The sequence below is a fragment of the Panulirus ornatus genome, chromosome 50 (assembly GCF_036320965.1).
Source record: "Panulirus ornatus isolate Po-2019 chromosome 50, ASM3632096v1, whole genome shotgun sequence".
Taxonomy (NCBI): domain Eukaryota; kingdom Metazoa; phylum Arthropoda; class Malacostraca; order Decapoda; family Palinuridae; genus Panulirus; species Panulirus ornatus.
This window is the reverse complement of record NC_092273.1, coordinates 23,216,572-23,244,071: the sequence shown is the minus strand read 5'-3', so window position 1 is coordinate 23,244,071 and position 27,500 is coordinate 23,216,572. Positions and strand designations below refer to the sequence as shown.

The window sequence follows — 27,500 nt, the reverse complement described above, 5'->3', positions numbered from 1 at the left end:
CCCCCCCCACTTGTTATCTACCACACAAAGGAGGAGGAGAGGAGGAGGGGGGGGGGAGGGAGGCAGCTTTGACTACACACATTACACACGCCTCGTTCCCCCCCCCCCAACTGTTTGTGCCCCTCAGGGGGGGGGGGCAGGAACCAGAGCGCGCCCCTCCGGCGCCCTTAGGGCCCATCTGTACGTCGGGATGTAGAGGGAATACCAGCTTTATGAGGGAAAGAGGCATGACATTGCCTTGCGTGCGCGCGCGCGCGGGCAGGGCAGGAATCCGTGGCGTGGAATTTGGCTGTGTTTACCGTGGCTGCCGCGCCAGGTGGGGGGGGGGGGCCCTCACAACCCGTGGTGCCGCACCTGCAAACACGTGCTCACGACTGACCACAGGTGTAGCACGGCAGGTGTAGACACAGACCCACCCACCCACACACACACACACACACACACACACACACACACACACACACACACACAAAGCTATAACACAGCGCCTGTAACACCTCACTGTTACTACACAGAAGTGTTACGGAGTCACGTGTGTGTGTGTGTGTGTGTGTGTGTGTGGTCATGGGAGATACACACCCGGCAGTACCCTGACTACAACCCGCTACACCTCGTCAGAACACTTTTGTGTACCTGCAGTACACACCCTAGCACAGATGTACACCTAAAGTACACACCTCAGTACAAATATACACCTAGAGTACACACCTTAGTAATGTACAGCTAGAGTACACACCTTAGTACAGACGCACACCTAGAGTTCACACCTTAGTACATGCGTACATCTACAGTACACACCTTAGAACAGATGTACACCTAGAATACACACCTTAGTACAAATGTACACCTAGAGTACACACTTTAGTACAGATGTATACCTAAAGTACACCCTCTAGCACATATGCACGTGGAGTACACATCTTAGGACAGATGTACACCTAGAGTACACACCTTAAAACAGATGTACACCTAGAGTACACACTTTAAAACAGATGTACACCTAGAGTACACACTTTAGTACAGATGTATACCTAAAGTACACCCTCTAGCACAGATATACACGTGGAGTACACACCTTAGGACAGATGTACACCTCGGAGGACACACACACACACAATTTAGTACATATGTACACCTTGGAGTACACTGTGAGGCCACAAACTCTACGGGAGGCCAAGTTCAGGTTTCGCTACCTGTACGTGGACGACCCCCCCCCCCTCCCCCCAGGCAAGACCAACCCTTTTTGATGAACCAATTAACTCACCACATCTTCCCCTCCCCCCCTCCCTCCCACCTCCCCCTCCCCTCCCTCCCTCCCTCCCCTCCCCCTCCTTCCCCTTGAAATTACATATTACATATTCAGTCGCCCTTCTGTTCCGTGATGGGGAAGGGGGGGGGGGGGGGCGGGGGTGGAAGGGGCGCCGCACCATCCCTTTCTTTCCCATATCCTGAAGGAACAGGTCAATTGGCCGTCCCTTACCGTTCACATCCCTACCCTCCCATCACTTCCCTCCCGTTTCCCCTGGGGGACCTAAGGTCGAACACCCCCCCCCCCCCCACCCCCACCGACTCGCCTGTGGACCGGGATGTAGATGTTCCAGATAAAGTACATATGTGGGGGAGGGAGAGGGAGGGAAGGGAAAGTACATATGTGGGGGAGGGAGAGGGAGGGAAAAAAAAGTACATATGTGAGGGGGAGGGAGGGGGGGGGAAAGAAAAAAGGGAAAAAAAAAGGTGGGGGGGGAGGGGGGGGAGGGGAAATTTACTTTATGTGAGGGGGAGGGAGGGGGGAAAAGTACATATGGGGGGGGGAGGGTTGGGGGGGAAAAGTACTTTATGTGGGGGAGGGGAAGAAGGAGGGAGGGTGTACTTGTGGGGGGGGGGGGGGGAAGAAAGTACAATGTAAAGGGGAGGGAGGGTAGGAGGGAGGGGGGATTTAAAAATCATATCATCCCTTTACAATATGTACAGGAAGGGGAGGGGGGGTGGAGGGAGGGGGGAGGGAAGACATGGACACGCCAGCTGGGGGGCCCAGCGGGCCACACAAGGTGAGAATCCTTTTGAACTGGGAGATCAAGTGCCCCTTTTAGTGTACATTGGTTTTGCTGTACACAAGTGGGGGGGGGGGGGGGGGTGTGTGTTATGTATTGGTTGTGGGGGTTTTGGTGTCTTCAAAACCCCCAGTACAACATGTGGTTTGATCTTTAAAATAGTTCTTCTAAAAACCCCTTTCCCAAATGTGTACATATACATATTTCAAGTATATACATTCTTTGTATGTTTTTTTCTACTACGTATGTGTATTGTCATACTCATACTATGTATTGTACATACTACTCGTATGTTAGTCTACTCATACGTATGTTGGTCTACTACTTACGTTGGTATTCATCGTTGTGTATTGACTGCACATCGTTGTGTCGGTTTTTATCTACGTTGGTGGTCATCATTAAATTAGTTGAAAAAAATGTCTTAAAAAATTTTGTGCGGCCGTTTTTTGCAGGGTTTTGGTTTAATGAGTTTTTGGTTTTTTTTGTGTTATTTTATTTGGTGGAGGCAGGGTTGGGGGTCCGCGGAGGGGGGGGGACGGGGGGGGGGGGGGGGGGGGGGGCGGGTGGGGGGGAGGGGGGGGTGGGGTGGTGTGGTTGGGTGGGTTTTTGGGGGGGGGGGGGGGGGAGAGGGTGGAGGGTAGGAGATGTCTAAAAAAAAGAAATCAAGAAAATGGATTGTGGATAATAGGGAGAAAAAAATGTATATAGAAGGAAAAAATTTATAGTTTAAAAAGAGAAAATAATATAGTATATAGAAAAGAAAAAAAATAATATAGTATATAGCAAAGACAAATATAGTTTTAAAAAAGAAAAAAGATAATATGTAAAATAGGAAAAAAAAAAATCTATAGTATATAGAGAAGAAAAATAAAAGTATATAGAAGAGAAATAATAGTCTATACCCGACCCCAAACATAAACTGTTATCTTGGGAAAAAAAGCAAAAATAATATAGTATAAGAAAAAAATAATATAGTATATAGAAAAGAAGAAATAATATCGTTTTAACAAAAAGAAAATAATTAGTAATGAAAAAGAAACAAATATAGGGATTAAAAAGCCGAAAATATATTGTATATAGCCAAGAAAAAAAATCATAGTAAAATGAAAAAAAAAAAATATCTGTATAGAAAAGAACAAAACATCATCTCACCGCCCCCCCACTAATCTAGTTTAGACCGACAGCCACTAAATTAGGATTAAAAGAAGAATACAATCGTCTTAATCGGCCACCCCAACATATCCCAGCCCGCAGCCCCTATCTCGAATTCAAAACGACCCAAAACTTGTTTCGCAAGCCGAAAAATCCATAAGTTTCGCCAGCACCTCCCACTCGTATTAACCCCCCCCAAATTATCGTCTATGAGACCCTCCTCTGACTCTGCCCGCCGCCCCCCCCTATTCTCGCCCCGCCGCCCCTCCTCATATGAACACCCCCCCCCCCCCTCTCACTCTCCCTCCCCCACCTCACTACCACTCCCCTTTCCCCCCCTCAACACACTCCCCCCTCCCCCCCCACTCACACCCCCTCCTCACCTCACGTCTCCTCCCCTCCGCCCCCCAACCCTACCATCTCCCCTCCTCCACCCCTTTTACATCCCCTCCTCCCCGCCCCATCTATACTCTCCCCCCCCACCTCACCACCCTTCCCTCCCCCCACCATCATTCACACCCCCTCCTCCTCCCACTACACACTCCACCCCCTCCCACTACCCTCCCCTCCCCCCCACCTACACTGACAACTCCCCCCCCACCACCTTACACACGCCCCTCCTCCCCCACCATCAATCTACCCTCCCACCCTCCTCAATCACTACTCCCCGCCCACCCCACTCACTCCCCCCTTCCCCACAACAAACTCCCTCCCCCCTCCACCCCGCCATCCCAACCATCCCCCCCTCTCTCTCATCCCCAACCCACCTACTCTCCCACACACCCCCTCCTCACACTCTCCCCTCCCCTCCACTACTCCTCCCCTCCTTTCCCCCCCACACTTCAGCCCCACCCACCAACTAACACTCACCCTACCCCCCCCCTTTCCACTCCTCCTCCCCCCCACCACACTACACACTCCCTCCTCCCCCCACACTACACACTCCCCTCCTCCCCCACCACACTACACACTCCCCTCCTCCCCCACCACACTACACACTCCCCTCCTCCACCACACTACACACTCCCCTCCTCCCCCACCACACTACACACTCCCCTCCTCCACCACACTACACACTCCCTCCTCCCCCACCACACTACACACTCCCCTCCTCCCCCACCACACTACACACTCCCCTCCTCCCCCACCACACTACACACTCCCCTCCTCCCCCACCACACTACACACTCCCCTCCTCCCCCACCACACTACACACTCCCCTCCTCCCCCACCACACTACACACTCCCCTCCTCCACCACACTACACACTCCCCTCCTCCCCCACCACACTACACACTCCCCTCCTCCACCACACTACACACTCCCCTCCTCCCCCACCACACTACACACTCCCCTCCTCCCCCACCACACTACACACTCCCCTCCTCCCCACCACACTACACACTCCCCTCCTCCCCCACCACACTACACACTCCCCTCCTCCCCCACCACACTACACACTCCCCTCCTCCCCCACCACACTACACACTCCCCCTCCTCCCCACCACACTACACACTCCCCTCCTCCCCCACCACACTACACACTCCCCTCCTCCCCCCACCACACTACACACTCCCCTCCTCCCCCACCACACTACACACTCCCCTCCTCCCCCACCACACTACACACTCCCCTCCTCCCCCAACACACTATACACGCCCCTCCTCCCCCACCACACTACACACTCCCCTCCTCCCCCACCACACTATACACGCCCCTCCTCCCCCACCACACTACATCCCCCCCCCCTCTTTCCCACCACTCTACCCTCCCCTCCTCCCGCCCTTAACCCCCCCCCCCCCCACCACGGTCCTTATAATCAGGTCCTTGAGGGAGACGACCCTCGACCAGTAGACACCCTCGCCAGTTTTATCCCGACGACCTCCTCTCGCGCGTGGGGCGGGGCGGGGCGGGGGAGAGCGGGGACGTTGCTCTCCCCACCCAACATATATATATACCATTGAATAACACCATGACCCCACATATCTATGACCTCAGGCGCATGCCTGACCTCCGTGACGAATGGGGTCATTACGACGCTAACGACCCAGGTGACCCAGAGGGGGGGAAGACGACAGGGGCGTTCATCAGTCATGAAGACGCGGCGTGGGGTGGTGTCTGGCTGCGTACGGTTGAAAACGGAAGAGGGCCAAGACCACCAGAATGTGCATGACGTCATGAGAGGAGGGGGGGGGGGGGTTTAAAAGGTAGACGGGTCATGGGAAGAGGAACGTCTCTCTCTCTCTCTCTCTCTCTCTCTCTCTCTCTCTCTCTCTCTCTCTCTCTCTCTCTCTCTCTCTCTCTCTCTCTCTGCCCCCAGGCCAGCAGCAGCACACCCCTTCTCCCCCCCCTTCCTCCACTCACTGTCGCTGCTGCTTCTGTTGCCCCTCCCCTCCCCCCTCCCCCCCTCCCCTCCCCTCATCGTGGTGAGGAATGGGGTCATGGGTCATGGGTCATGGGTGTGTGGTGAGCAGCGGCCCAGGCGAGGGAGGCCCTGGGCAAGGTTGTACAGTCGTCTTCTGGAGGATCTGCATGTATGGCGGCGCCCTCCTCACACCTGCAGGTGGGACCAGCTCTGGCCAGCGCCCCGCGCCCTCACACCTGCAGGCGAGACCAGCTCTGGCCAGCGCCCCGCGCCCTTACACCTGCAGGTGGGACCACCTCTGGCCAGCGCCCCGCGCCCTTACACCTGCAGGTGGGACCACCTCTGGCCAGCGCCCCGCGCCCTCACACCTGCAGGTGGGACCAGCTCTGGCCAGCGCCCCGCGCCCTCACACCTGCAGGTGGGACCAGCTCTGGCCAGCGCCCCGCGCCCTCACACCTGCAGGCGGGACCAGCTCTGGCCAGCGCCCCGCGCCCTCACACCTGCAGGTGGGACCAGCTCTGGCCAGCGCCCCGCGCCCTCACACCTGCAGGTGGGACCAGCTCTGGCCAGCGCCCCGCGCCCTCACACCTGCAGGTGGGACCACCTCTGGCCAGCGCCCCGCGCCCTCACACCTGCAGGTGGGACCACCTCTGGCCAGCGCCCCGCGCCCTCACACCTGCAGGTGTTCCTCGGGCGATGCTGGTGTGACCTGGTGGGCGGGTGGATGACCTGGTGGGCGGGTGGATGACCTGGTGGGCGGGTGGATGACCTGGTGGCTGGCATCTCAGGTCCTTACACACACACACACACACACACACACACACACACACACACACACACACACACCATATGTCGCCTCCACCTGGTGTGTGTGTGTGTGTGTGTGTGTGTGTGTGTGTGTGTGTGTGTGTGTGTGTACAGCTCTCACAGCACCAGGTGACCCAACACAGGGTCGTAGACGATCCTGTGTGGGGTTCCTGAAGACGACTTCCCCGGCACACACACACACACACACCTGCACCTTATTTCCTCCTCCATATAATCAGTCGTGACACACCTGCCTGCCGGCCGGCCGGCCAGACACGTGTGTAAAAAGCGGGAGTAACACACACCCACACACCTGGCGCCAGCTGTCTCGTGTGTGACGCTGGTATTTCCGTGGATGTCCGGTGTGAGGGGCAGGTCTGGTGTGTGTGTGTGTGGGGAAGGAGGCGAGGCTATGTGAGGGGCGGGGAGGCGCTGTTCTCCTCCTCCTCCTCCTCCTCTTTAGCGACCCCATCTTCCTCCTCCTGTTGCCCCGTCTTCCACTTCCTGTTGCCCCGTCTTCCTCCTCCGGTTGCCCCGTCTGTCTTCTTTCTCCTGTTGCCCCGTCTTCCTCCTCCTGTTGCCCCGTCCTCACCTCCTGCGACAACGCACTCCCGTCTGTTGTAATGCCCCCTGCCCCTCCCTCCTTCACCCGTTGCCAAGTCCCATCTTCTGTTGTAACGTTCTTCCTCCTTCTGTTGTATTGTATCCCCCTCCCTTTCTCCAGTTGTAACGTCCTCTCTCCTGTTGTAACATTCCCTCCATTTGTAGCCCCTTCCCCCCTCTTTCTGTTGTAACGCCCCCTTCCTGTTGTAATGTCCCCTTTCTCCTACTCTTCCCGTTGCAAAGTCCCCCTCCCTCTCTTCCTGTTGTAACGCACTCTCCTCCTCCTCCTTCCGTTGTACCCACCCATGGCATGCGTCACGCGCGGCCATCACAATGTACTACGGTAGTTGTACACAATATGTACTAAGACGACGGAAGACATAACACCATATTCAACCGTAAAGTACAAGTGTCAATATTGCCTCTACCACGCTGGTCCTTCTACCACCGTCGGCTCTTCCAGCACAGGGGGGGCCATGGCTTCTTCCTCCTGCAGGGGGGTCTGCTCCTTCCTCCTCCTTCAGGAGGGTCTGCCCCTTCCTCCTCCTGCAGGAGGGTCTGCCCCCTTCCTCCTCCTGCAGGAGGGTCTGCCCCTTCCTCCTCCTGCAGTAGGGTCTTCCCCTTCCTCCTCCTGCAGGAGGGTCTTCCCCTTCCTCCTCATGCAGGAGGGTCTGCCCCTTCCTCCTCCTGCTTGAGGGTCTGCCCCTCCTCCTCCTACAAGAGGGTCTGCCCCTCCTCCTGCAGGGGGGGTCTGCCTCTTTTCCTCCTCCTGCAGGAGGGTCTGCCCCTTCCTCCTCCTGCAAGAGGGTCTCAACAAAGGCAGGGCAGGCCACGGGGCGCAGGAAGGTACGGCCACAGACCTCACCTGCTGGACTCCCACCTCCCTCGTCCGTCATGACGCCGCACTGCTCATGGCCTCTGGGACCGGATGTATCCAGGTATTTCCGGTTCCCATCTTCCGTTAGTAGAGCAGCGTATTGATGGGCAGCTGGCACGGGATGGGTTGTGACGGGACCCTGATGGGGGATGGGTTGTGGCGGGGCCCTGATGGGGGATGGGTCGTGACGGGGCCCTGATGGGGGATGGGTCGTGGCGGGGCCCTGATACGGAGGTCTGGATGGGATGGTTGGTGATGGGGTCCTGATGGGGGACGGGTCGTGACGGGGGACCTGATACGGAAGCTTGGATGGGATGGTTGGTGATGGGGTCCTGATGCGGAGGCTTGGATGGGATAGTTGGTGATGGGGTCCTGATGCGGAGCCTTGGACGGGATGGGTGGAGACGAGGCTATAACAGACGGGAGATGGGGGTGTTGAGGTGGTCCTCATGGGAGACAGAGAGGTTGGTTGGCCCAGACAGGATATAGAGGCAAGACGGGCGCGTAAGTCGTGAAGTGAACGCAGGATACAGCGGAACGTATGGACCTACTCACGTCCGTCGTCGCATTCTGAACACACGCGCATGTGAACTTGCGCCTGTGCTTGCTCGTCTATTTCGCTTCTGCTTGAAAACCAAAACTTTTCCATTTTGGTTAGTAGGCGGTGGTACAACCTCTAGAGGGATGACCATTCAAACGTATTTAACGATCGACCTCAACCCTCATCATTACACATCTAACCCTCCGAACAGTCGTTCCATTGCTCTGGTTTCTCCTGTTCCTCGTCTTCCAATCTCTCGTCGACTCCTATGTCTTTGGAGAATCCTGCATCTCCAGTCTCCTAGCTGACCATAAATATGGCTCTCGTGTGATGCGATCCAGCTGTGTGGTATCGTATCCTATCTACCTAATGTCTGGCCATCATCTCTGGGAAGGCTTGGTATCTCGCAAACATTTGGTACGGTGTGGCCTCGGGGTTTGATCTCCAAATCTCCCATCTTTTAGCCTTCCTCCCTCGGTACGCTCCCTCATAGCTCTCCTCCTCTCTGGCCGATCTATCTCCACGATCGTCAGCGTGGCCAACCTTTCCCTCTCTCTCTGTCAGCTGCAGTGTTGTCCCTCAGGGACCTGTCTAGTTTCATTCCCTGTCTCCTTTTTCCCCAACCACTTCCCTTCCTTAAGCAAGCAGCCAAATGCATCCACACACTTGACACTTCAACACAACATTCCTTCAGTTCTTTCACACCTTCTCTATGATCTCTTGCTTCAACTGGGTCTCGTCTCATCACAATTACCTCAAAATAAACTTATATTTGGACAAGATTTCTGAAGAGACAGACACCACTTTGTCAGGTTTCATATCTTTCAACTCGTAATATTTTCTCCCCATCAATTCTCCTTCTATAATATCTTACACGACTTCCTCGAACCCACTGATGGTTCTGTAATTCCACCACTGATACAAAATACATACCGTAATATCTGTTTTATGATGGAAACACCATGTTACAAAAAATAAGACAACAACAGTTAAATTTGGCTCTATGAAATTGGTCTGTCCACATCACGAAAATTCTCCTCTTCATCACATCCGCTTCTAATGTGGTGAGAATCCATTCGTCTCGTGTGTGTGGAAGTACCGCCTCCAGATCTTGGGAGGTTCTGGCTCTGCATACTTACATGAGTCGAGTTGCAAAGCCGTGCGGCCGACTCAACCAACTGCCACAGTCTGACCTCAAAAACTTGACCCACTTGTCCGTTTTCGTTCACTTTCTCCTCCTCTACAGTTATTTCTTCGTTTTCTGTTCTCGAGAACGGTCTGCTGGTGTGACCCCCCCGCGTCAGTAGCACGACCATGTCATGCTTGGCAAGATAATGCCTCACATTACTGCCTGGCCATTTTCGAGGGTTGGGTTGTTCTATTTGTTTCTTTCCTTACACCACTGAGCTCTGGGGACGCCTCATAGCCTGACGTCACGTCTTTCTTAACGTCCTACAGTAAGGTCGTACATGGTCGGTCATGACCCACACGACCCTTTAATGTGAGGGCCCTGCGCAAGGGCCAGGGGCGGAGGAGTGCCTTCTGCTGTACTCTGGAGGCGCCAGTAAACCCCCTGACTCTTACCTCCTTCAGCGCCTCGGTCGCCGTCCGCCTCGCTCCTCCTCCTCCTTCGTCAGAACACCAGTAGCTCACTATAACTACCAGTATACTTCACCGTAACTACCAATTGGGTCCCCCTCGTCTCATGCCAGCTACACGTATAGGAAGACAGACTCCGACCTGACCCCGATAGACTGCTACAATCGTCTACATCAAACTGAACTACCCCACCCCCCCAAAAAAAGGGGGACTTCCTCACCAATGATCTAACCCTTGTTCCCTTGTTAATCAGGGGGTCAAGGACCACCTCTGCCCGGGGTCACGAAGTCCACATCTGCTCTGGGACTCGACCCGAGGCCCAGTGCTGTCTGGGGTCGTCCTGTGGGGGCGTCCCCGCGACTCTGCTTCAAGTAATCCTCCAGCCTAGGACCTGCCCCACTCCTCCTCCTCCTCCGTCACCTGCGCCTGGCCCCATTCCCTCCCTCCACCACCACCACCACACAACCACCCCAAGTGTCACGTTACTAATGAAGTGGAGGTGGGAGGGTGGCGGCCAGCCAACCCAACCCATCTGGCCCGCCCCCCCAGCGTAACCCAAGCCCGGCCGCCCCGCCCCCCCCCCCCCCTCCTGGCCATAACTACGCCCCCCTGAGATGCCACCACCGTAAATAAATAAATGAATAAAATAATTAACGGCAATGAATGATGGGACATTTAAGTCCTGGGGTTCATCCTGGCTCCCAGAGATACTAACTGGGGGCATTAGAGAATCCCATCATGTTCACATGGGCGATGAACATTATGAACATTGCTCCACCAGCTTCAGCTGCGGTAGAAGAACTGTGGATGGTGTTCTAGCCTCACCACTGCGCACACACACACACACACACACACACACACACACACACACACACACCTGACACCCTCCCTCCTGCTTAAAGCAACGCTGCAATGAATGAGTCCTCACACAGGTGTCTGAAATGATGGAACCTGATTAACAGCCGTGGGAAACCCGTCTTCAAGGAACCTAAAACCTTCCTCAACTCTCTCTCTCTCTCTCTCTCTCTCTCTCTCTCTCTCTCTCTCTCTCTCTCTCTCTCTCTCTCTCCTTCAGAACGAAATATCCTTCAAATATGGGCACTGATTGTGTTGTTTGAACTACACGCTAACCACCAACTCTCCTCCACCACAACCACCTCTTCTTCCACCACCACCACCACGTCCACCTCCTCCTCCAACCTCTAAACATAGTCTAAACTCAGCTGGAGGTCGAGTGTCAGGTCCTTCTCCTGACGGAGGTGTGGAGAGCACTACGTTGCGCCACCAGAGCGCAGGCTCCCAGACCTCAGAGATGTGGGTGTTGTGACGCGCCACACACACACACACACACACACACACACACACACACACACACACACACACACACACACGTACATGTACATGGTCCTTTGGTGATAAATATGTATGAGAATGCAATGCTACGGCTGGTTAGCTTCAACCCTCAGCATCACAAGCCATACTGTCAGGGTTCGAGTCTCTCTCTCTCTCTCTCTCTCTCTCTCTCTCTCTCTCTCTCTCTCTCTCTCTCTCTCTCTCTCTAAGACAGGGCTCGGGAGAAAAGGGAAGGCTGTGTCTCGCCACTTGGTCAAGGAAGAGCGGGCCTAGTTAGCGTCGTCTACCTCACACACACACACACACACACACGCACACCCCCACACACACACACACACACACACACACACACACACACACACACATATATACCCGCCCTTCCCGCTCACACACCACGAAGGCTTCCCAAAGGAAAGGTTGCTTGCCCAGGTGGGCGAGTGTCGCCTCCTGCAACCCCGAGTGACTGTATTTCCCTGCAGATCTTCCCTACAGATGGCCACACGACACGCCCAGCCGCACTTGACCGAGGTCAGAGGTCAATGAAAGATTAGGTCGCATCCCACAACAACATGTTGTTGTGAGGTAGATGGGTCATCCCCAAGCTAGAGAGAGAGAGAGAGAGAGAGAGAGAGAGAGAGAGAGAGAGAGAGAGAGAGAGAGAGAGAGAGAATGGAGGGGAACATGAGAGCGAATGAGGCACCAGTAGCACTTTTCTAAAACTCTTCCTCTTCACCCCCCATCCCATACACACACACTCCACAATCCTACACCTCACACCTATATATACCACCTCATCAACACCCCCATAACTAAACCACACCCTCCCACGTCCATCACCCCCCTCCCGTTTTCTCTAACCACACCCCACCTTGTTACAGAGACATTTACTAAAATCGCTCATAGAAAGTTTCCTTCGTGACTTGAAGGGCCCAAGTAGGACAGGTGAGGGTGATGCATGAGGGCTGCAGTGTGAGGGCTGCAGTGTGAGGTCTGCAGTGTGAGGGGTGCAATGTGAGGGCTGCAGTGTGAGGTCTGCAGTGTGAGGTCTGCAGTGTGAGGGGTGCAGTGTGAGGAGCTGCAGTGTGAGGGGTGCAGTGTGAGGGGTGCAGTGTGAGGGGTGCAGTGTGAGGGGCTGCAGTGTGAGGGGTGCAGTGTGAGGGGTGCAGTGTGAGAGGCTGCAGTGTGAGGGGTGGAGTGTGAGGGGTGCAATGTGAGGGCTGCAGTGTGAGGTCTGCAGTGTGAGGGCTGCAGTGTGAGGGGTGCAGTGTGAGGGCTGCAGTGTGAGGGCTGCAGTGTGAGGGGTGCAGTGTGAGGGGTGCAGTGTGAGGGGCTGCAGTGTGAGGGGTGCAGTGTGAGGGGTGCAGTGTGAGGGATGCAGTGTGAGGGCTGCAGTGTGAGGGGTGCAGTGTGAGGGGTGCAGTGTGAGGGGTGCAGTGTGAGGGGCTGCAGTGTGAGGGGTGCAGTGTGAGGGGTGCAGTGTGAGGGCTGCAGTGTGAGGGGCTGCAGTGTGAGGGGTGCAGTGTGAGGGCTGCAGTGTGAGGGGCTGCAGTGTGAGGGGTGCAGTGTGAGGGGTGCAGTGTGAGGGCTGCAGTGTGAGGGGCTGCAGTGTGAGGGGTGCAGTGTGAGGGCTGCAGTGTGAGGGGCTGCAGTGTGAGGGGTGCAGTGTGAGGGGTGCAGTGTGAGGGGTGCAGTGTGAGGGGTGCAGTGTGAGGGCTGCAGTGTGAGGGGCTGCAGTGTGAGGGGTGCAGTGTGAGGGGTGCAGTGTGAGGGGTGCAGTGTGAGGGGTGCAGTGTGAGGGGTGCAGTGTGCACGGTGTGAGTGTGGCGGACGTCAGTCATGAGGGGTATGACACCAGAGACATGCCATCGCATTACTTCATACTGTGGATCCATGACGTACTTATCTCATGACACACACACACACACACACACACACACTCACTCACTCACTCACTCACTCACACACACACACACACACACACACACCACACACACTGGCAGGACTTCGTAAACCACAACACAACGGAGTCTCAGAAGCTCAAGCCTTGAGTAAACTGTCCCTCTGATCCACCAAGCTGTTAGTGGCAGCATTCAGCAGGCATCTGTAAACCATTACAGCCCAGCTCAGTCGGGTACAACATCGCCTGTATCCCATGCAGCTGGCCCACTTTGCGACCAATTTCCTATCGTGGTGGGCCTGGTCCACCAAGCTGTTCGATGCTGCAGGTGTGAATTCGTTGCTTATTTTCCAAGCTTGGTGGTCGGGTGCGTCCTGGATGATGTCCAGTTGTTTCTGGAAGCAGCTCGTGGGGTCTTCAGAATCACAACATTCTACGTTACGGGTTGATAATGACTTCAGCTTCCTAGTGCAATAGGTCGGCTCTCTTCTACCGCCCCTACATCAACTCTGTCGGCTCTCTTCTACTGCCCCTACAGCACCTGGGTCGGCTCTCTTCTACTGCCCCTACAGCACCTGGGTCGGCTCTCTTCTACCGCCCCTACATCACCTAGGTCAGCTCTCTTCTACTGCCCCTACATCAACTCTGTCGGCTCTCTTCTTCTGCCCCTACATCACCTGGGTCGGCTCTCTTCTTCTGCCCCTACATCACCTGGGTCGGCTCTCTTCTACTGCCCCTACATCACCTGGGTCGGCTCTCTTCTACTGCCCCTACAGCACCTGGGTCGGCTCTCTTCTACCGCCCCTACATCAACTGGAAACACTTCCTTCCCGTGCATGACAGCCATGGGAGACCGTCAAATAATACCACTGAAATCAATTGGCGCGATTAGCCCACTTAAGAAAAAAAAAAACCACCTTGAATAACTGCAGCCCAGAAACTCATCCAACATGATGGGATGTGGAGAAGTTTTAAAAAAAGGTTCTTGGATAAGTATTTACCAGCTTGTGTTGGTGAACTGGGTCTGCAGGAGGCGGCCTCCAACAGCCTGCCTGACCAACAGGGAGAACACAGCAGCTTGGGCCTCACGACCCGCAGGACAACGACCGACATAGGGCACGGTAGCCTAGCTAACACCCGAGTGTGGGTGAGTTCTGAACTCCCCAAACTGACTTGATCCATGATGTTATGTGTATACCTGACGTCCGCACCGGACCACGCACTCTGTCTCTGTCTCTACTCCCCCGGACGCCTCACGCACCCTAACACACCACCCGTGCAGTCCTGTACCACAACAAACCTCACCACACCACCACAGGTGGTCATCCTACACACACACACACACACACACACACACACACACACACTCACTGCTCACCACACTTGTCCACTACCCCCTCTTGAACTTGCCATTCCTCTGACCCATCCCACCCTTTCCAGCGCCCCCTCCCACACACACACACACACACACACACACACACACACACACACACACACACACACACATCCGTCCCTTTGCAGCCCCTCTCTCTCCCCCTCCCCCCCATCACAGCTGAACCAAGCGACGGTGTGAAATCCCACGTTGGAAGTCCACGTCGCCAGGATATATATATATCGACCCATTCATGGTTCAGAGCACCGTCCGGGCCCCTGTGCGGAGCGGCCATTGTACACCTCGTCCACTCCTTACTACCACCTGTAGGGCGAGGTTACGACACAGCAAAGACCCCCCCCTCCATATCACGTATGCTCTGAGCGTAGGACAAAACACGAGGCAGTCTGTGTTCTCTGTAGGCTACAGTGCGAGCGTAGGACAGACCAAAGTCTTGTGTAGCCACAGCAACACCTGTGGTGTGAGGGGACGACACGGGAGGGCATTATTGGGTCGTGTGAGCTGACAACACAGCAAACCACCCGCCAACAGACACACGACCACGAGATGAGGAACAGGGTCCGTCTGCACTGGCGGACCACAGATGAAAGTTGGATGTACAGAGACCAACCCATTTTGAAGATGGCTACATCTACCCCCACGACCCAGACCACTGGGGTCCCATCATCCCCCTCCCCACACCGGCGAAGACCACTGGGGTCCCGTCCTTCCCCCACATCGGCGAAGACCACTGGGGGTCCCATCCTCCCCCACACCAACGAAGACCACTGGGGTCCCATCCTCCCCCCACACTGGCGAAGACCACTGGGGTCCCGTCCTTCCCCTCACACGCGAAGACCACTGCGGTCCTATCCTCCTCCTTCCCCCCCCCGCGCCCCCCACTGCAGATGAGGCACTGCAGAGTGCCGTCTCCAAGGTCATATGGGCTGACCCGCGTGACCTCTCATCTGAGGTCAGGTCGGGAGTGCGAATGAACAGGTTCATGTGTGTGTGTGTGTGTGTGTGTGTGTGTGTGTGTGTGTGTGGTGTGTGTGTGTGTGTGGTGTGTGTGTGTGTGTGTGTGTGTGTGTGTGTGTGTGTGTGTGTGTGGTGTGTGTGTGTGTGTGTGGTGTGTGTCTGTGTGTGTGTGTGTGTGTGTGTGTGTGTGTGTGTGTGTGTGTGTGTGTGTGTGTGTGTGTGTGTGTGTGTGTGTGTGTGTGTGTGTGTGTGTGTGTGTGTGTGTGGTGTGTGTGTGTGTGTGTGTGTGTGGTGTGTGTGTGTGTGTGTGTGTGTGTGTGTGTGTGTGTGTGTGTGTGTGTGTGTGTGTGTGTGTGGTGTGTGTGTGTGTGTGTGTGTGTGTGTGTGGTGTGTGTGTGGTGTGTGTGTGTGTGTGTGTGTGTGTGTGTGGTGTGGTGTGTGTGGTGTGTGTGTGTGTGTGTGGTGTGTGTGTGTGTGTGTGTGTGTGTGTGTACAGTAAGTATGTACATCTACATATAATTCAGGGAATCAGGAATTCGTGTTCGGTGGGGACCTGACACCAGGAGTGGACAATGGTGGGCGTGCGGGCGTGGTGCTGGGCACGCAGGAGTGGGCGTGCCAGGGGGTCGTGACCGGCAGAGTCGTAACCACGGCGAAGATATAAGAGAGCCACACTGTGGCGGCCAGGGAGGAGGGTACGACCAGGGGTGCGGGTACGACCAGGGGTGCAGGAGGAGGGTACGACCAGGGATGCAGAAGGAGGGTACGACCATGGGTGCGGGAGGAGGGTGCGACCAGGGGTGCGGGTACGACCATGGGTGCGGGAGGAGGGTGCGACCAGGGGTGCGGGTACGACCATGGGTGCGGGAGGAGGGTACGACCAGGGGTGCGGGAGGAGGGTACGACCAGGGGTGAGGGAGGAGGGTACGACCATGGGTGCGGGAGGAGGGTACGACCAGGGGTGAGGGAGGAGGGTGCGACCAGGGGTGAGGGAGGAGGGTACGACCAGGGGTGAGGGAGGAGGGTGCGACCAGGGGTGAGGGAGGAGGGTACGACCAGGGGTGTGGGAGGAGGGTACGACCAGGGGTGGGGTGCGGTGCGGGAGGTGGCGTGGTGGACGGCGTGTTCCGCGTGGCTGCCTCCTGTGATGGGGGCCTTCCTGCCAACATGACCCGACCAACCCCGACCTCACCACCACACACGCCCCCTCCCCTACCACCACACACGCCCCCTCCCCTACCACCACACACGCCCCCTCCCCTACCACCACACACGCCCCCTCCCCTACCACCACCACCACCACCACACACGCCCCCTCCCCTACCACACCACCACACACGCCCCCTCCCCTACCACACCACCACCACCACACACGCCCCCATCCCCTACCACACCACCACCACACACGCCCCCTCCCCCCTACCACACCACCACCACCACACACGCCCCCTCCCCTACCACACCACCACCACCACACACGCCCCATCCCCTACCACACCACCACACACGCCTCCTCCCCTACCACACCACCACCACCACACACGCCCCCTCCCCTCTACCAACACCACCACCACCACACACGCCCCCTCCCCTACCACACCACCACCACCACACACGCCCCCTCCCCTACCACCACCACCACCACCACACACGCCCCCTCCCTCTACCACACCACCACCACCACACACGCCCCCTCCCCTACCACACCACCACCACCACACACGCCCCCTCCCCTACCACCACCACCACCACCACACACGCCCCCTCCCCTCTACCAACACCACCACCACCACACACGCCCCCTCCCCTACCACACCACCACCACCACACACGCCCCCTCCCCTACCACCACCACCACCACCACACACGCCCCCTCCCCTCTACCACTACACCACCACCACCACACACGCCCCCTCCCCTACCACACCACCACCACCACACACGCCCCATCCCCTACCACACCACCACCACCACACACGCCCCATCCCCTACCACACCACCACCACCACACACGCCCCCTCCCCTACCACACCACACCACCACACACGCCCCCTCCCCTACCACACCACCACCACCACACACGCCCCCTCCCCCCTACCAACACCACCACCACCACACACGCCCCATCCCCTACCAACACCACCACCACCACACACGCCCCATCCCCCTACCACACCACACCACCACCACCACACCACGCTGGTCGACCAATGATTCACATAATAGCCCCACCATCAAAAAAACGACGCCAACGCCATGACGTTATTTTAAAGGCACAGTGGACATTCAACACAGTCCGTGGGCGGCTCAGGGCTGTTTAAATGGTCGAGTTGGAGAACGCTGAAGTGAACTACCCTCAGGCGTAGTCCTGCTGATAACTACCAGTACAGTCATTAGCCTTAAATAACTAATGATTAGTAGTTATTAAAGTAAATAATCTTGTAGAATAATGGCTATACAGTTTTAATATATTTCAACTTTTCTCCCATTTTGCCAACCGTAGACTTGTATACAGTCCCTGGTCCCTCCCAGGCTACCCAGCAGCTGATTGTAGCGCAGACTGTGTTCTATTTGTCCTTTACAATAGAATTTCCTTGTTAGTGTACCCTGTACTGAAGAGTAGTGGATGGGGAAGGAGCCTTCTGCTGTATTGTCCTGTCTCCATCTATAGTGGTGGGTGGGGGAGGAGCCTTCTGTATTGTCCTGTCTCCATCTATTGTAGTGGGTGGGGGAGGAGCCTTCTGCTGTACTGTCCTGTCTCCATCTATAGTGGTGGGTGGGGGAGGAGCCTTCTGCTGTACTGTCCTGTCTCCATCTATAGTGGTGGGTGGAGGAGGAACCTTCTGCTATACTGTCCTGTCTCCATCTATAGTGGTGGGTGGGGAAGGAGCCTTCTGCTGTACTGTCCTGTCTCCATCTATAGTGGTGGGTGGGGAAGGAGCCTTCTGCTGTATTGTCCTGTCTCCATCTATAGTGGTGGGTGGGGGAGGAGCCTTCTGTATTGTCCTGTCTCCATCTATAGTGGTGGGTGGAGGAGGAGCCTTCTGCTGTACTGTCCTGTCTCCATCTATAGTGGTGGGTGGGGGAGGAGCCTTCTGCTGTACTGTCCTGTCTCCATCTATAGTGGTGGGTGGAGGAGGAACCTTCTGCTATACTGTCCTGTCTCCATCTATAGTGGTGGGTGGGGGAGGAGCCTTCTGCTGTACTGTCCTGTCTCCATCTATAGTGGTGGGTGGGGGAGGAGCCTTCTGCTGTACTGTCCTGTCTCCATCTATAGTGGTGGGTGGGGGAGGAGCCTTCTGCTGTACTGTCCTGTCTCCATCTATAGTGGTGGGTGGGGGAGGAGCCTTCTGCTGTACTGTCCTGTCTCCATCTATAGTGGTGGGTGGGGGAGGAGCCTTCTGCTGTACTGTCCTGTCTCCATTTACATAGTCAAGACTTTAGAATACCTTTACTGTCCAAAAGACAGCTGGTAACCTGGTGACGGGTCATCAGATCCTCCGCCACCTGTCTCTCCCACGTACTGCCCCCCACCCACCCCCACCAAGACCCAACACTCACCATGGTCCACATCCAACGTGGGCTATTATACCGATCTGTCCGTTAACACACACACACACACACACACACACACACACACACACACACACACCTTTACCTAAACCAGGTACCCATCTATTGAGCCCCTGGGTTTACCTGTGAGCTGATCGCTCGAACTAGGAATCCGTATATATAAATAAAGTTCGGTGAAGAACGTGTCGCAGATAACACGAATCGAACCTTTGTTCTGCACGAAAGAAACATGTAACAGATTTTCCCACCTGGCTGTCTACAGTGGTGCCAGCTGGCGCACATGACAGTACTTCCCGAAGAGATCTTTTATGTGTGTGTGTGTGTGTGTGTGTGTGTTGTTTGACCGTCCTGCTATTCAGGTGGTTCTCGACAACTCTGTCCGCCCCCCCCCCTACCCCATCTATCCATCTATCGCCACACACTACATTCCCATCTGGCATCAGATAGACTGGTAAATCGAGGTCGCCCATATCTGGGGAACTCCGACCCCACCGGAGTCACACAGGATGGTGGGGGAGGTTGTGGCGGGCCGCCCATGGACGACCTATCCCCATGGGGAGGGTGTTGGGGAGGGTAGAGAAGCTCTCCTATCACACAGCTCCATATATATATATGTATTCAACACATTCTTACTACACACATGAAACACACACACACGTGGCCACTGCTCCCACTTCTTCATCCAGCTGTGGGTTCGACACCAGTTCCTTCACGGGGTCGAGAGGCGTGTTGACCTCCGAAGCCAGTGTGCGTCGCTAACATGCATCCAATACACTGTCACACATGATCCTCCAGTCTACCATGTCAGGTCGGGCTGGGCGAACCATGGCTCCACAGCCGCCACCACCACAACCACATCTCCCTTGCAGACCAGCCACACCAGAGGGTTTCACTGGGCGCCCCCAAGATGTGAAGTACGCGCCACTTAACTCATGAAGCCCGGCAAAGACAGCGCTTTATTTACGTGCGAACCAATACGAGTGGAGGAGGTGGAGGTGGAGGAGGTGGTCTGAGGGAGTGGAAGGGACCGTCCCAGGCCGTCAGAGACCCGTCTGTCTCCCCCGCCACTTAGACAGTGACACAAGGGATGATAAAGAGACAAAGGTGTGCACACAGGTGTGGCCACACATCAGGGCGGTCTGGTGTGAGAAAACATGAGGAGGAGGAGGAGGAGGAGGAGGGGGTATGGTGGTGTGTAACTCGCCGTCACTCGCGAGGAATCTGAGTAACGCCAAGTCCTGTGAGAGGAGGAGGAGGAGGAGGAGGAGGAGGAGGAGGAGAGGGGCGGCCAGCGAGAGGGCATGTTTCTGAGAGGGTGTTGTTGCCCTGCTCGGGCCGCCAGAGCCCAGCAGCACAGTCAAAGCTTGACTGTGGTGGTAGGTCTTGTGTGTGGCGGCTCCTCACTTGACCTCCCTCTGTGCCTGAACCACTTCTCACCCTCCACCATCGAGGAGGAGAGGCGAAGGTGCCATGCCAGTACACACACACACACACACACACACACACACACACACACACACACACGGCCCTTAAACCCCAGCCATCCAGACACACATACACACACACACCCACACGGCTCTTACGCCCCAGCCATCCACACACACATACACACGTCCATACACACCCACACGGCCCTTACGCCCCAGCCATCCAAACACACATACACACGTCCATACACACCCACGCGGCCCTTACACCCCAGCCATCCAAACACACATTCACGCACCCATACACACCCACGCGGCCCTTACACCCCAGCCATCCAAACACACACACACGCACCCATACACGGCCCCCAAACCCCAGCCATCCACACACCCACACCACACATACTGATCATCAGCCTCTCGCTACGCGTGGATGTACATATCACAAATAGTTTAAGACAATTAATCATTTAACGTACATTCCAAACATTCCTCCCACCGAGTCTAACCAGCTGTGCGACAGAGTGTCTTACTGCTGCCACAAGACCATCGCGAGAGGTCGACTTCTTATGACGAACAGAAAGTTTTTTTTCGGGGGGGTCCATATCCACCTTCGCTGATGCTTCGACATTTACACAAAATCTGGGAAAACTAACCAAAAGGAATGTTAGGTACAGTGTTTCACTGGCTTTGTATATCTGGATAACATCACTGAAGGCCAGACCACCCGGGGCAGGAGAGGTGTGGCACGTACATGTGTGTCCGAGTTGGGACATGACACACCACCCACTCCAGCTATGGGGATACCCCAGCCATGGGATAGGGAGGTCACTCCACGTTGTGTCGTTCTGATGGGAAGGTAAGCGACTGTCGTGGTGCCTTTGCACGACAGATCTGTCGTTATGTGCGGTCCCACTACTGCCTCCGCTCAACGACATCTAGTCCTTCCACACAGTTGGGAGGGAGAAGCGCTTGCTGAAAGCAACGGGTTGGCGTCAGTGGGACTGGCGACGCGTTTCAGCTGTCACCTGACCCCACTTCAGGATTGTTCCGGGGATGAGACGACGAGAAGTTCACACTGTCTCCATGGGACGACCCGTCTATGTGACAGGCGACGAACGATACTGTCATCCAGACGGTGTCAATCGACGACGATTTGACAGAGAGAGAGAGAGAGAGAGAGAGAGAGAGAGAGAGAGAGAGAGAGAGAGAGAGAGAAATCGACAGAGCCGTCTGTCTACTTTCGTTTCCCCCCCACCCAACCCACCCTCCCTCTCCACTATGCCTACGTTACCAATAGTTGTCAGTGGATAACAGTTAACTGCCTCGTTTTACGGCACAAAACAGGTTTAACGAGCGAGGGTTACAGGAACGTCCCTGGTCAACGAAGGAAGAAGAGGAGGAGGAGGAGGTGGTGGTAGTGGTAGTGGTGGACCGGAGTCCGCCCACCTTCAGGAACCACTGTAGCATGTACACCTCTGGCCCCGGGTTTCCTGCCGCGCCTGTGGCAGCCGTTAACGTGGTGGGAACTACCGCTACCACCGCCCCCCGCGCTTCCTCGTCGTCCTCGTCTGCGTCGCCGTCGTGCTTACCCCCCTCACCGTGGACACCTGTGCTCCCGCGCGGTGCGCTCGCCTTCCGGAGGTCAGCCTTCAAGGGCAAGGCTCTCTCTCTCTCCTGGTCGCTGACCGCTCACCACCACCACCACATGTCACTCACCTCCCTCCCTCCGTCCCTCACTGCTTCCCCCTCCCCACCCGTCACGGCCCCGCACGTCTGTTAACATGAGGTCAAGAGACGCCTCCTCCAGTCCACACACACACACACACACACACACACACACACACCACCTTCATAACGACGACTCGTCGCGTCCCTGATCCGTAGGCTGTCAGGTAATTAACTCCTGGTGATGAAGTGGTCATCGCCTTTTTACGCAAGAGCGAGGGGAGAGGGGCGTCAGGGCCGGCCCCCCTTACTGTGGGGAGGGAAGACCTGCCCAACACTACTCCTCCTCCTCCTGCTCCAGACGACCAATGACACTCACCTCCCCCATGTGCTGGCTACATGCTCCTCACCTCCCCATACATGCTCTGTAAATGCTCTTTGTCGTCCCCATTTGCTTTCTAACGCCCCCCTAAACCTACCAATATGCTTTCCAAATCATCCTTCGTTCTCCAAGTTCTCTCTAAATGCCCTTTCCCTTCCCCATGTCTTGCCTAAACGCGCCTTACCTTTCCCATCTCCTGTCTGGCTGCACCGAATCTTCCCCCCGCAGGTGTTCAGTGTCACCGTCTCGGGTCTCGCAACACGAGACCCACACATCTCGTGGACCGTTTCCATGGGCCTTCCCTCAACCCTTGTGGGTTTGGCATGATAGTCCTCCCGTACCAAGACGCCTACGATGGTCCAACCTGCTTAGTATAGGGACCGACCCGAAGCCAAACTCCATCCCCGTGTTGCGTGAGGGCATCCGCTGTCCATCGGTTCGTTCCTTAAGACTCGAACCGCTGCTGTGTGGATCCCTCCACAGCTGCATCTTCGTGTCCCCTCACAGCGGGTACATCTTTTTCCCACAGGTTTACAGTGTATACCCTCTGTCCCTCATGGCTCTCTCGCCCTCGCTGTTGAGCTAATGACCCCAATTCTCCTCATTCAGTGGTACGACTAATGAAGGCAAAGACCTCGAGAGGTAGAGGGAGTATGGCCCGTGGAGGTGGGCCGACGACCACCATCCAGCACGTCCACCAACGCCTTCCTCCTCGCCATCTTTGAAATGACAAGTGTGAACGTAAGACAGTCGGCTCAATATCTGCGTCTAGCGTGTACATGACGCATCATGACTTACATCCCCGAGCGCCTCTGGTTTAAACGATCGTCTACGTCTGGGTCCTTCATCATCGTACGTCGTGTTCTGGGGGCCCCTCAAAAAAATACGCGGCATTGGAATCGCCAATGTGAGGGGCGACGCGCGTGGCGTAACCGAAAGGAGAATAGGGCAGGACGCTGCCTCCGCCTTCACTTTAGCGTACCTGACGCTTCAGCCCCCCACCACCACCGAACCGCTGTTCCGACAACGACGGAACGTAACTTTCCGATGCACGACGGAGGAAGTGGTGGGGAATCTGGGTCGAGAACGACAGGTGGGGGACGTGGCCAGGGAGGAAGGGAGGGAGGACGCCCCTGGAAACCAAGGTGGGTCATGTCTGGTCTGGGGCGCGCGCCCCATATGTCTTCACGGAGGGACCTGAAGAGACAGATTGTACAGGAGGCTTTCTATGGGGGAAGAAGAGGAAGAAGAGAAGGAGGTGGAGGAAAGAAGAAGAAGAGGAGGAGGAGGAGGAAAGAAGATTTTTTTTCAAACGCTTCTTAATGAAATACAGAGGTTCAACATTCTAGACTAGCAGCAGTAGCAGTAGCAACTAAACCCCTCCTCTCTCTCTCTCTCTCTCTCTCTCTCTCTCTCTCTCTCTCTCTCTCTCTCTCTCTCTCTCTCTCTCTCTCTCTCTCTCTCTCTCTCTCTCTCTCTCTCTCTCTCTCTCTCTCTCTCTCTCTCTCTCTCTCTCTCATTCAGGAATTCACCTCCTCCAGTCGAGACTGGAGACGCCCCTTAAGTCCATACACATTATAACCCTTCGCCAGGTCACTTATCTTTTTTTCCCCTCCTCATTTGTAAGATGATTTAGATGTTAATTACCCAACTATGGAAGCTGATGGCCCTCATCATCATCCCTTAATGTAAGGTTCACTGAAGTAAGGGGTCCCCTTACTGTCCCCCCCCCCCCTTCCCTGCCCTTTTACACCTTCCATACCCTTAACATCAAACTCCCTGGCCTTAGGCGACCAGGTCTTACTCCCTACCTACCCTTTACCTCAGCCTGGCCTTACCTTACCACCACACCCCTCCCTAAACACCCCCACCTCCCCCTGCCCACGCTGAACCCCCCCCCCCCTGTCGCCCCAGCCAGTGAATGGGAGGGAATGAATGACATGACTAGGAGGGGGAAAGGGGTGTTCTTGAGCGTCCCCCCTTCCCGGCCGGATACCACAAGGGGGTGAATTACTTCCCATTTCCCCTCCTCTTCCCCCTCACCTCCCCATTCCCCTACGTTACGGGGCTGCCTGGCTCCTTCCTCTCCCCCCCCCCCCCCCTCCGGCGGTGGGCGCCCACCCCGCCCATCTGGGGCGACCTGGGCGTCATTACCAGCAAAGTGACGAGCCGGTAAATACTGGGAAACACCGGTACGTTCCTCCATGGTGCTACCGGGCAATGCCGGCCCCGATACGACCACGGACGACTCCTACCGGGCAATGACGGCCCCGGTACGACCAGGGACGACTTCTACCGGGCAATGAAGACCCCGGTACGACCAGGGACGACTCCTACCGGGCAATGACGACCCCGGTACGACCAGGGACAACGGCTCCTACCGGGCAATCCCGGCCCCGGTACGACCACGGACGACTCCTACCGGGCAATGAAGACCCCGGTACGACCAGGGACGACTCCTACCGGGCAACAGTAGGGACCCCCGGTACAACCAGAGGTCGTCCCGGTACTTTCGTGACCCCTCCCCTGACGACTCGTGTTGTCGTGGCACCGGGTCGTATACGTGGTTAGCAGCGGGTCGCACGTGGTCCATCCCTCCTGACACAGGTGTCTGGCCGGTCGTGGCGGGGTGGGCATCGAACCCACGTACTTAAAGAGTCTCCAGGGCGAAACGCAGGTGTACCAGCAGACTCACGCTAAGCAACTGGTCTTCTGAACATTTTTTTTCATTATTCTCTCAAGATTAACGACTTTACGATGTACACAACAGCTGTACTATGTACTACCCAACACCTGTGTTCCCTGTAGGGGCGTCTGGGCCAGTACACAACACCTGGGGCGTCTCTGACCCCCAGATGTCCTTGAGTCATCATCCTTCGTCCCTAACACCATCTGTGGAGATGGCTGCACCTCCTCCTCCTCCATGTGTTCCACTCGGGGCGGGGCACACACACACACACACACACACACACACACACAACACAGGTAGAGGACATACACATACACATATACCGTACCGTCTCTCGTCTCGCTCCTCGACAATGTCTCCGCCTCGCCTCCCCAGCCCCTGTACCCCTCCAAAGTAAATATCAGAGTATATTGTCCCTCTCTCCTCCTCCTGTTTGGTCGAATCTGTGCTCACACACAGCCCCGTTCCCTAATTACCTTGCAAGGTAACCAGCAATAACCATCAATTACCTGGTAGTGACGTTTTCTCATCTTGTTTTTCACCCCCCCAAAAAAAATAAAAACCTGGTCTGTGTCACCTCAGTGTACCACAGCGTGCCACAGCGCTCTGTCGTGGCTACAGGCCTCATCAATTCCAGCTACGTCCTCTGTGCCCGACAATGAATGAATAAACCAAGTCGGTGGTGACCCGACCCGGCCACCCGACACCAAGTGTACCAAGTTGGATCATTCCTACAGCCAGGGTCGCGGGGATCCGTCTGTAGGAGGCTGTGAAGGTGCTGCGCCCTTCCGTCTGCCTCTTCTTCCTGCTCCTCCTCCTCCAGCTGGTGTCTCCTGTTCCCCCAGAGTCCTCCTTACGCCACAGGTGGTGCTTACGTATCACCCAGGTAGCCCCACAGCTGGTATCAACATCACCTCGTCTTGTACGACCATTCCCTGGTACGCCTTGCTGCTGTGTTGTGCCCACAACTTCCCGAACCCCATGGCCATCATGAGTGTAAGGCAGAAGATTATGAGGGAAAGAGAATGAGGGAATGACTTCAGGCTCCGCAGACCTGACCCTCAGAGGGAGAACGGCGGGTATCATAACGGACCATCCTCGTGTGGCTGGTCCTCACAAGGAAACTATGGGAAGTTCCTGCATGGCTGCCTCTCACAGCCATCATGAGGTGGTCACCCACCCACTCACAACCCTGAGCATACGTCACGCTACAACATACGTCACTGTGACTGTTATTCTGTAAAGATGGTGGTCTACTTGCCTACGGTACTTCCCTCTGTACATTCCTGTGGTACTTCCCTACGTACCTCCCTGTGGTACTTCCCTTCGTACCTCCCTGTGGTACTTCCCTTCGTACCTCCCTGTGGTACTTCCCTACGTACCTCCCTTTGGTACTTCCCTATGTAATTGACTGTAGTACTTCCGTATGTGCTTGACTGTAGTACTTCCCTATGTACTTGACTGTAGTACATAAGAAGTACAACACAATTATGTACTTACCGTGCTGACTGTGTCGTGGCCACAGCCCCACGCCTCCCTCTCTCCTTCCTTACCTGTAAAGAGGAAAATAACAAGGTTAAACAAGGTTAAAATCCGCCCTGAGTTAATGTTAAAATGTTCCACACGCGCCCGCAACACACACGTGGTGCCCAGTCTGGCAACACTGACGAGGAAGACGCGAAACACTTCACACGCCCTAACACACCCCACACCCCTCCCCCCAGGTGTTGTCCTTCCACTCAAAACCTGTACAGACGAACACACACACACACACACACAACACACACACACACACACACACACACACACACACACACACACACACACACACATCAGCACGATGACTTCCTCCCTCCACGCACACGTCTCCCGCACCTCCACCCCCCCCAGTGGACGGGGACGACTGCCCTGGCTCTGCAGGTGCCCCCAGTGCTTCCATATTGCTATTCCAGGGATATCATAAGGAGGTCACGCCATTCGGGTTAAGGGGTTATGACCCAGGTCACGACCTGACCTTGTGGCGTGATGGCTACGAGTGGCACCGGGCCACACGTCATGATGTCATGGCCACAAGTGGCGCCGGGCCACACGTCGTGACGTTATGGCCACGAGTGGCGCCGGGCCACACGTCATGATGTCATGGCCACAAGTGGCGCCGGGCCACA

General features: G+C 55.9%; 2 protein-coding genes across 3 annotated transcripts in view; both read right to left on the bottom strand.

The window, feature by feature from the left end:
- The window catches only part of LOC139764657 (cyclin-dependent kinase 4-like), a 500,685-nt gene that overhangs the window by 133,025 nt on the left and 340,160 nt on the right, over positions 1-27,500 (bottom strand). The gene's annotated exons all lie outside the window — the stretch shown is intronic.
- Positions 5,647-10,417, bottom strand: LOC139764659 (uncharacterized). Its single transcript, XM_071691524.1, has 2 exons — positions 6,339-10,417; positions 5,647-6,298 (listed from the first exon to the last, which is right to left on the bottom strand). Exon 1 carries the CDS (start codon positions 8,305-8,307, stop codon positions 7,372-7,374), a length of 936 nt encoding a protein of 311 aa, XP_071547625.1. The 5' UTR covers positions 8,308-10,417; the 3' UTR covers positions 5,647-6,298; positions 6,339-7,371.

Coding starts and splice junctions, on each gene's coding strand:
- LOC139764659 (XM_071691524.1), bottom strand. CDS start 8,307: ATGAGGACCACCTCAACACCCCCATCTCCCGTCTGTTATAGCCTCGTC.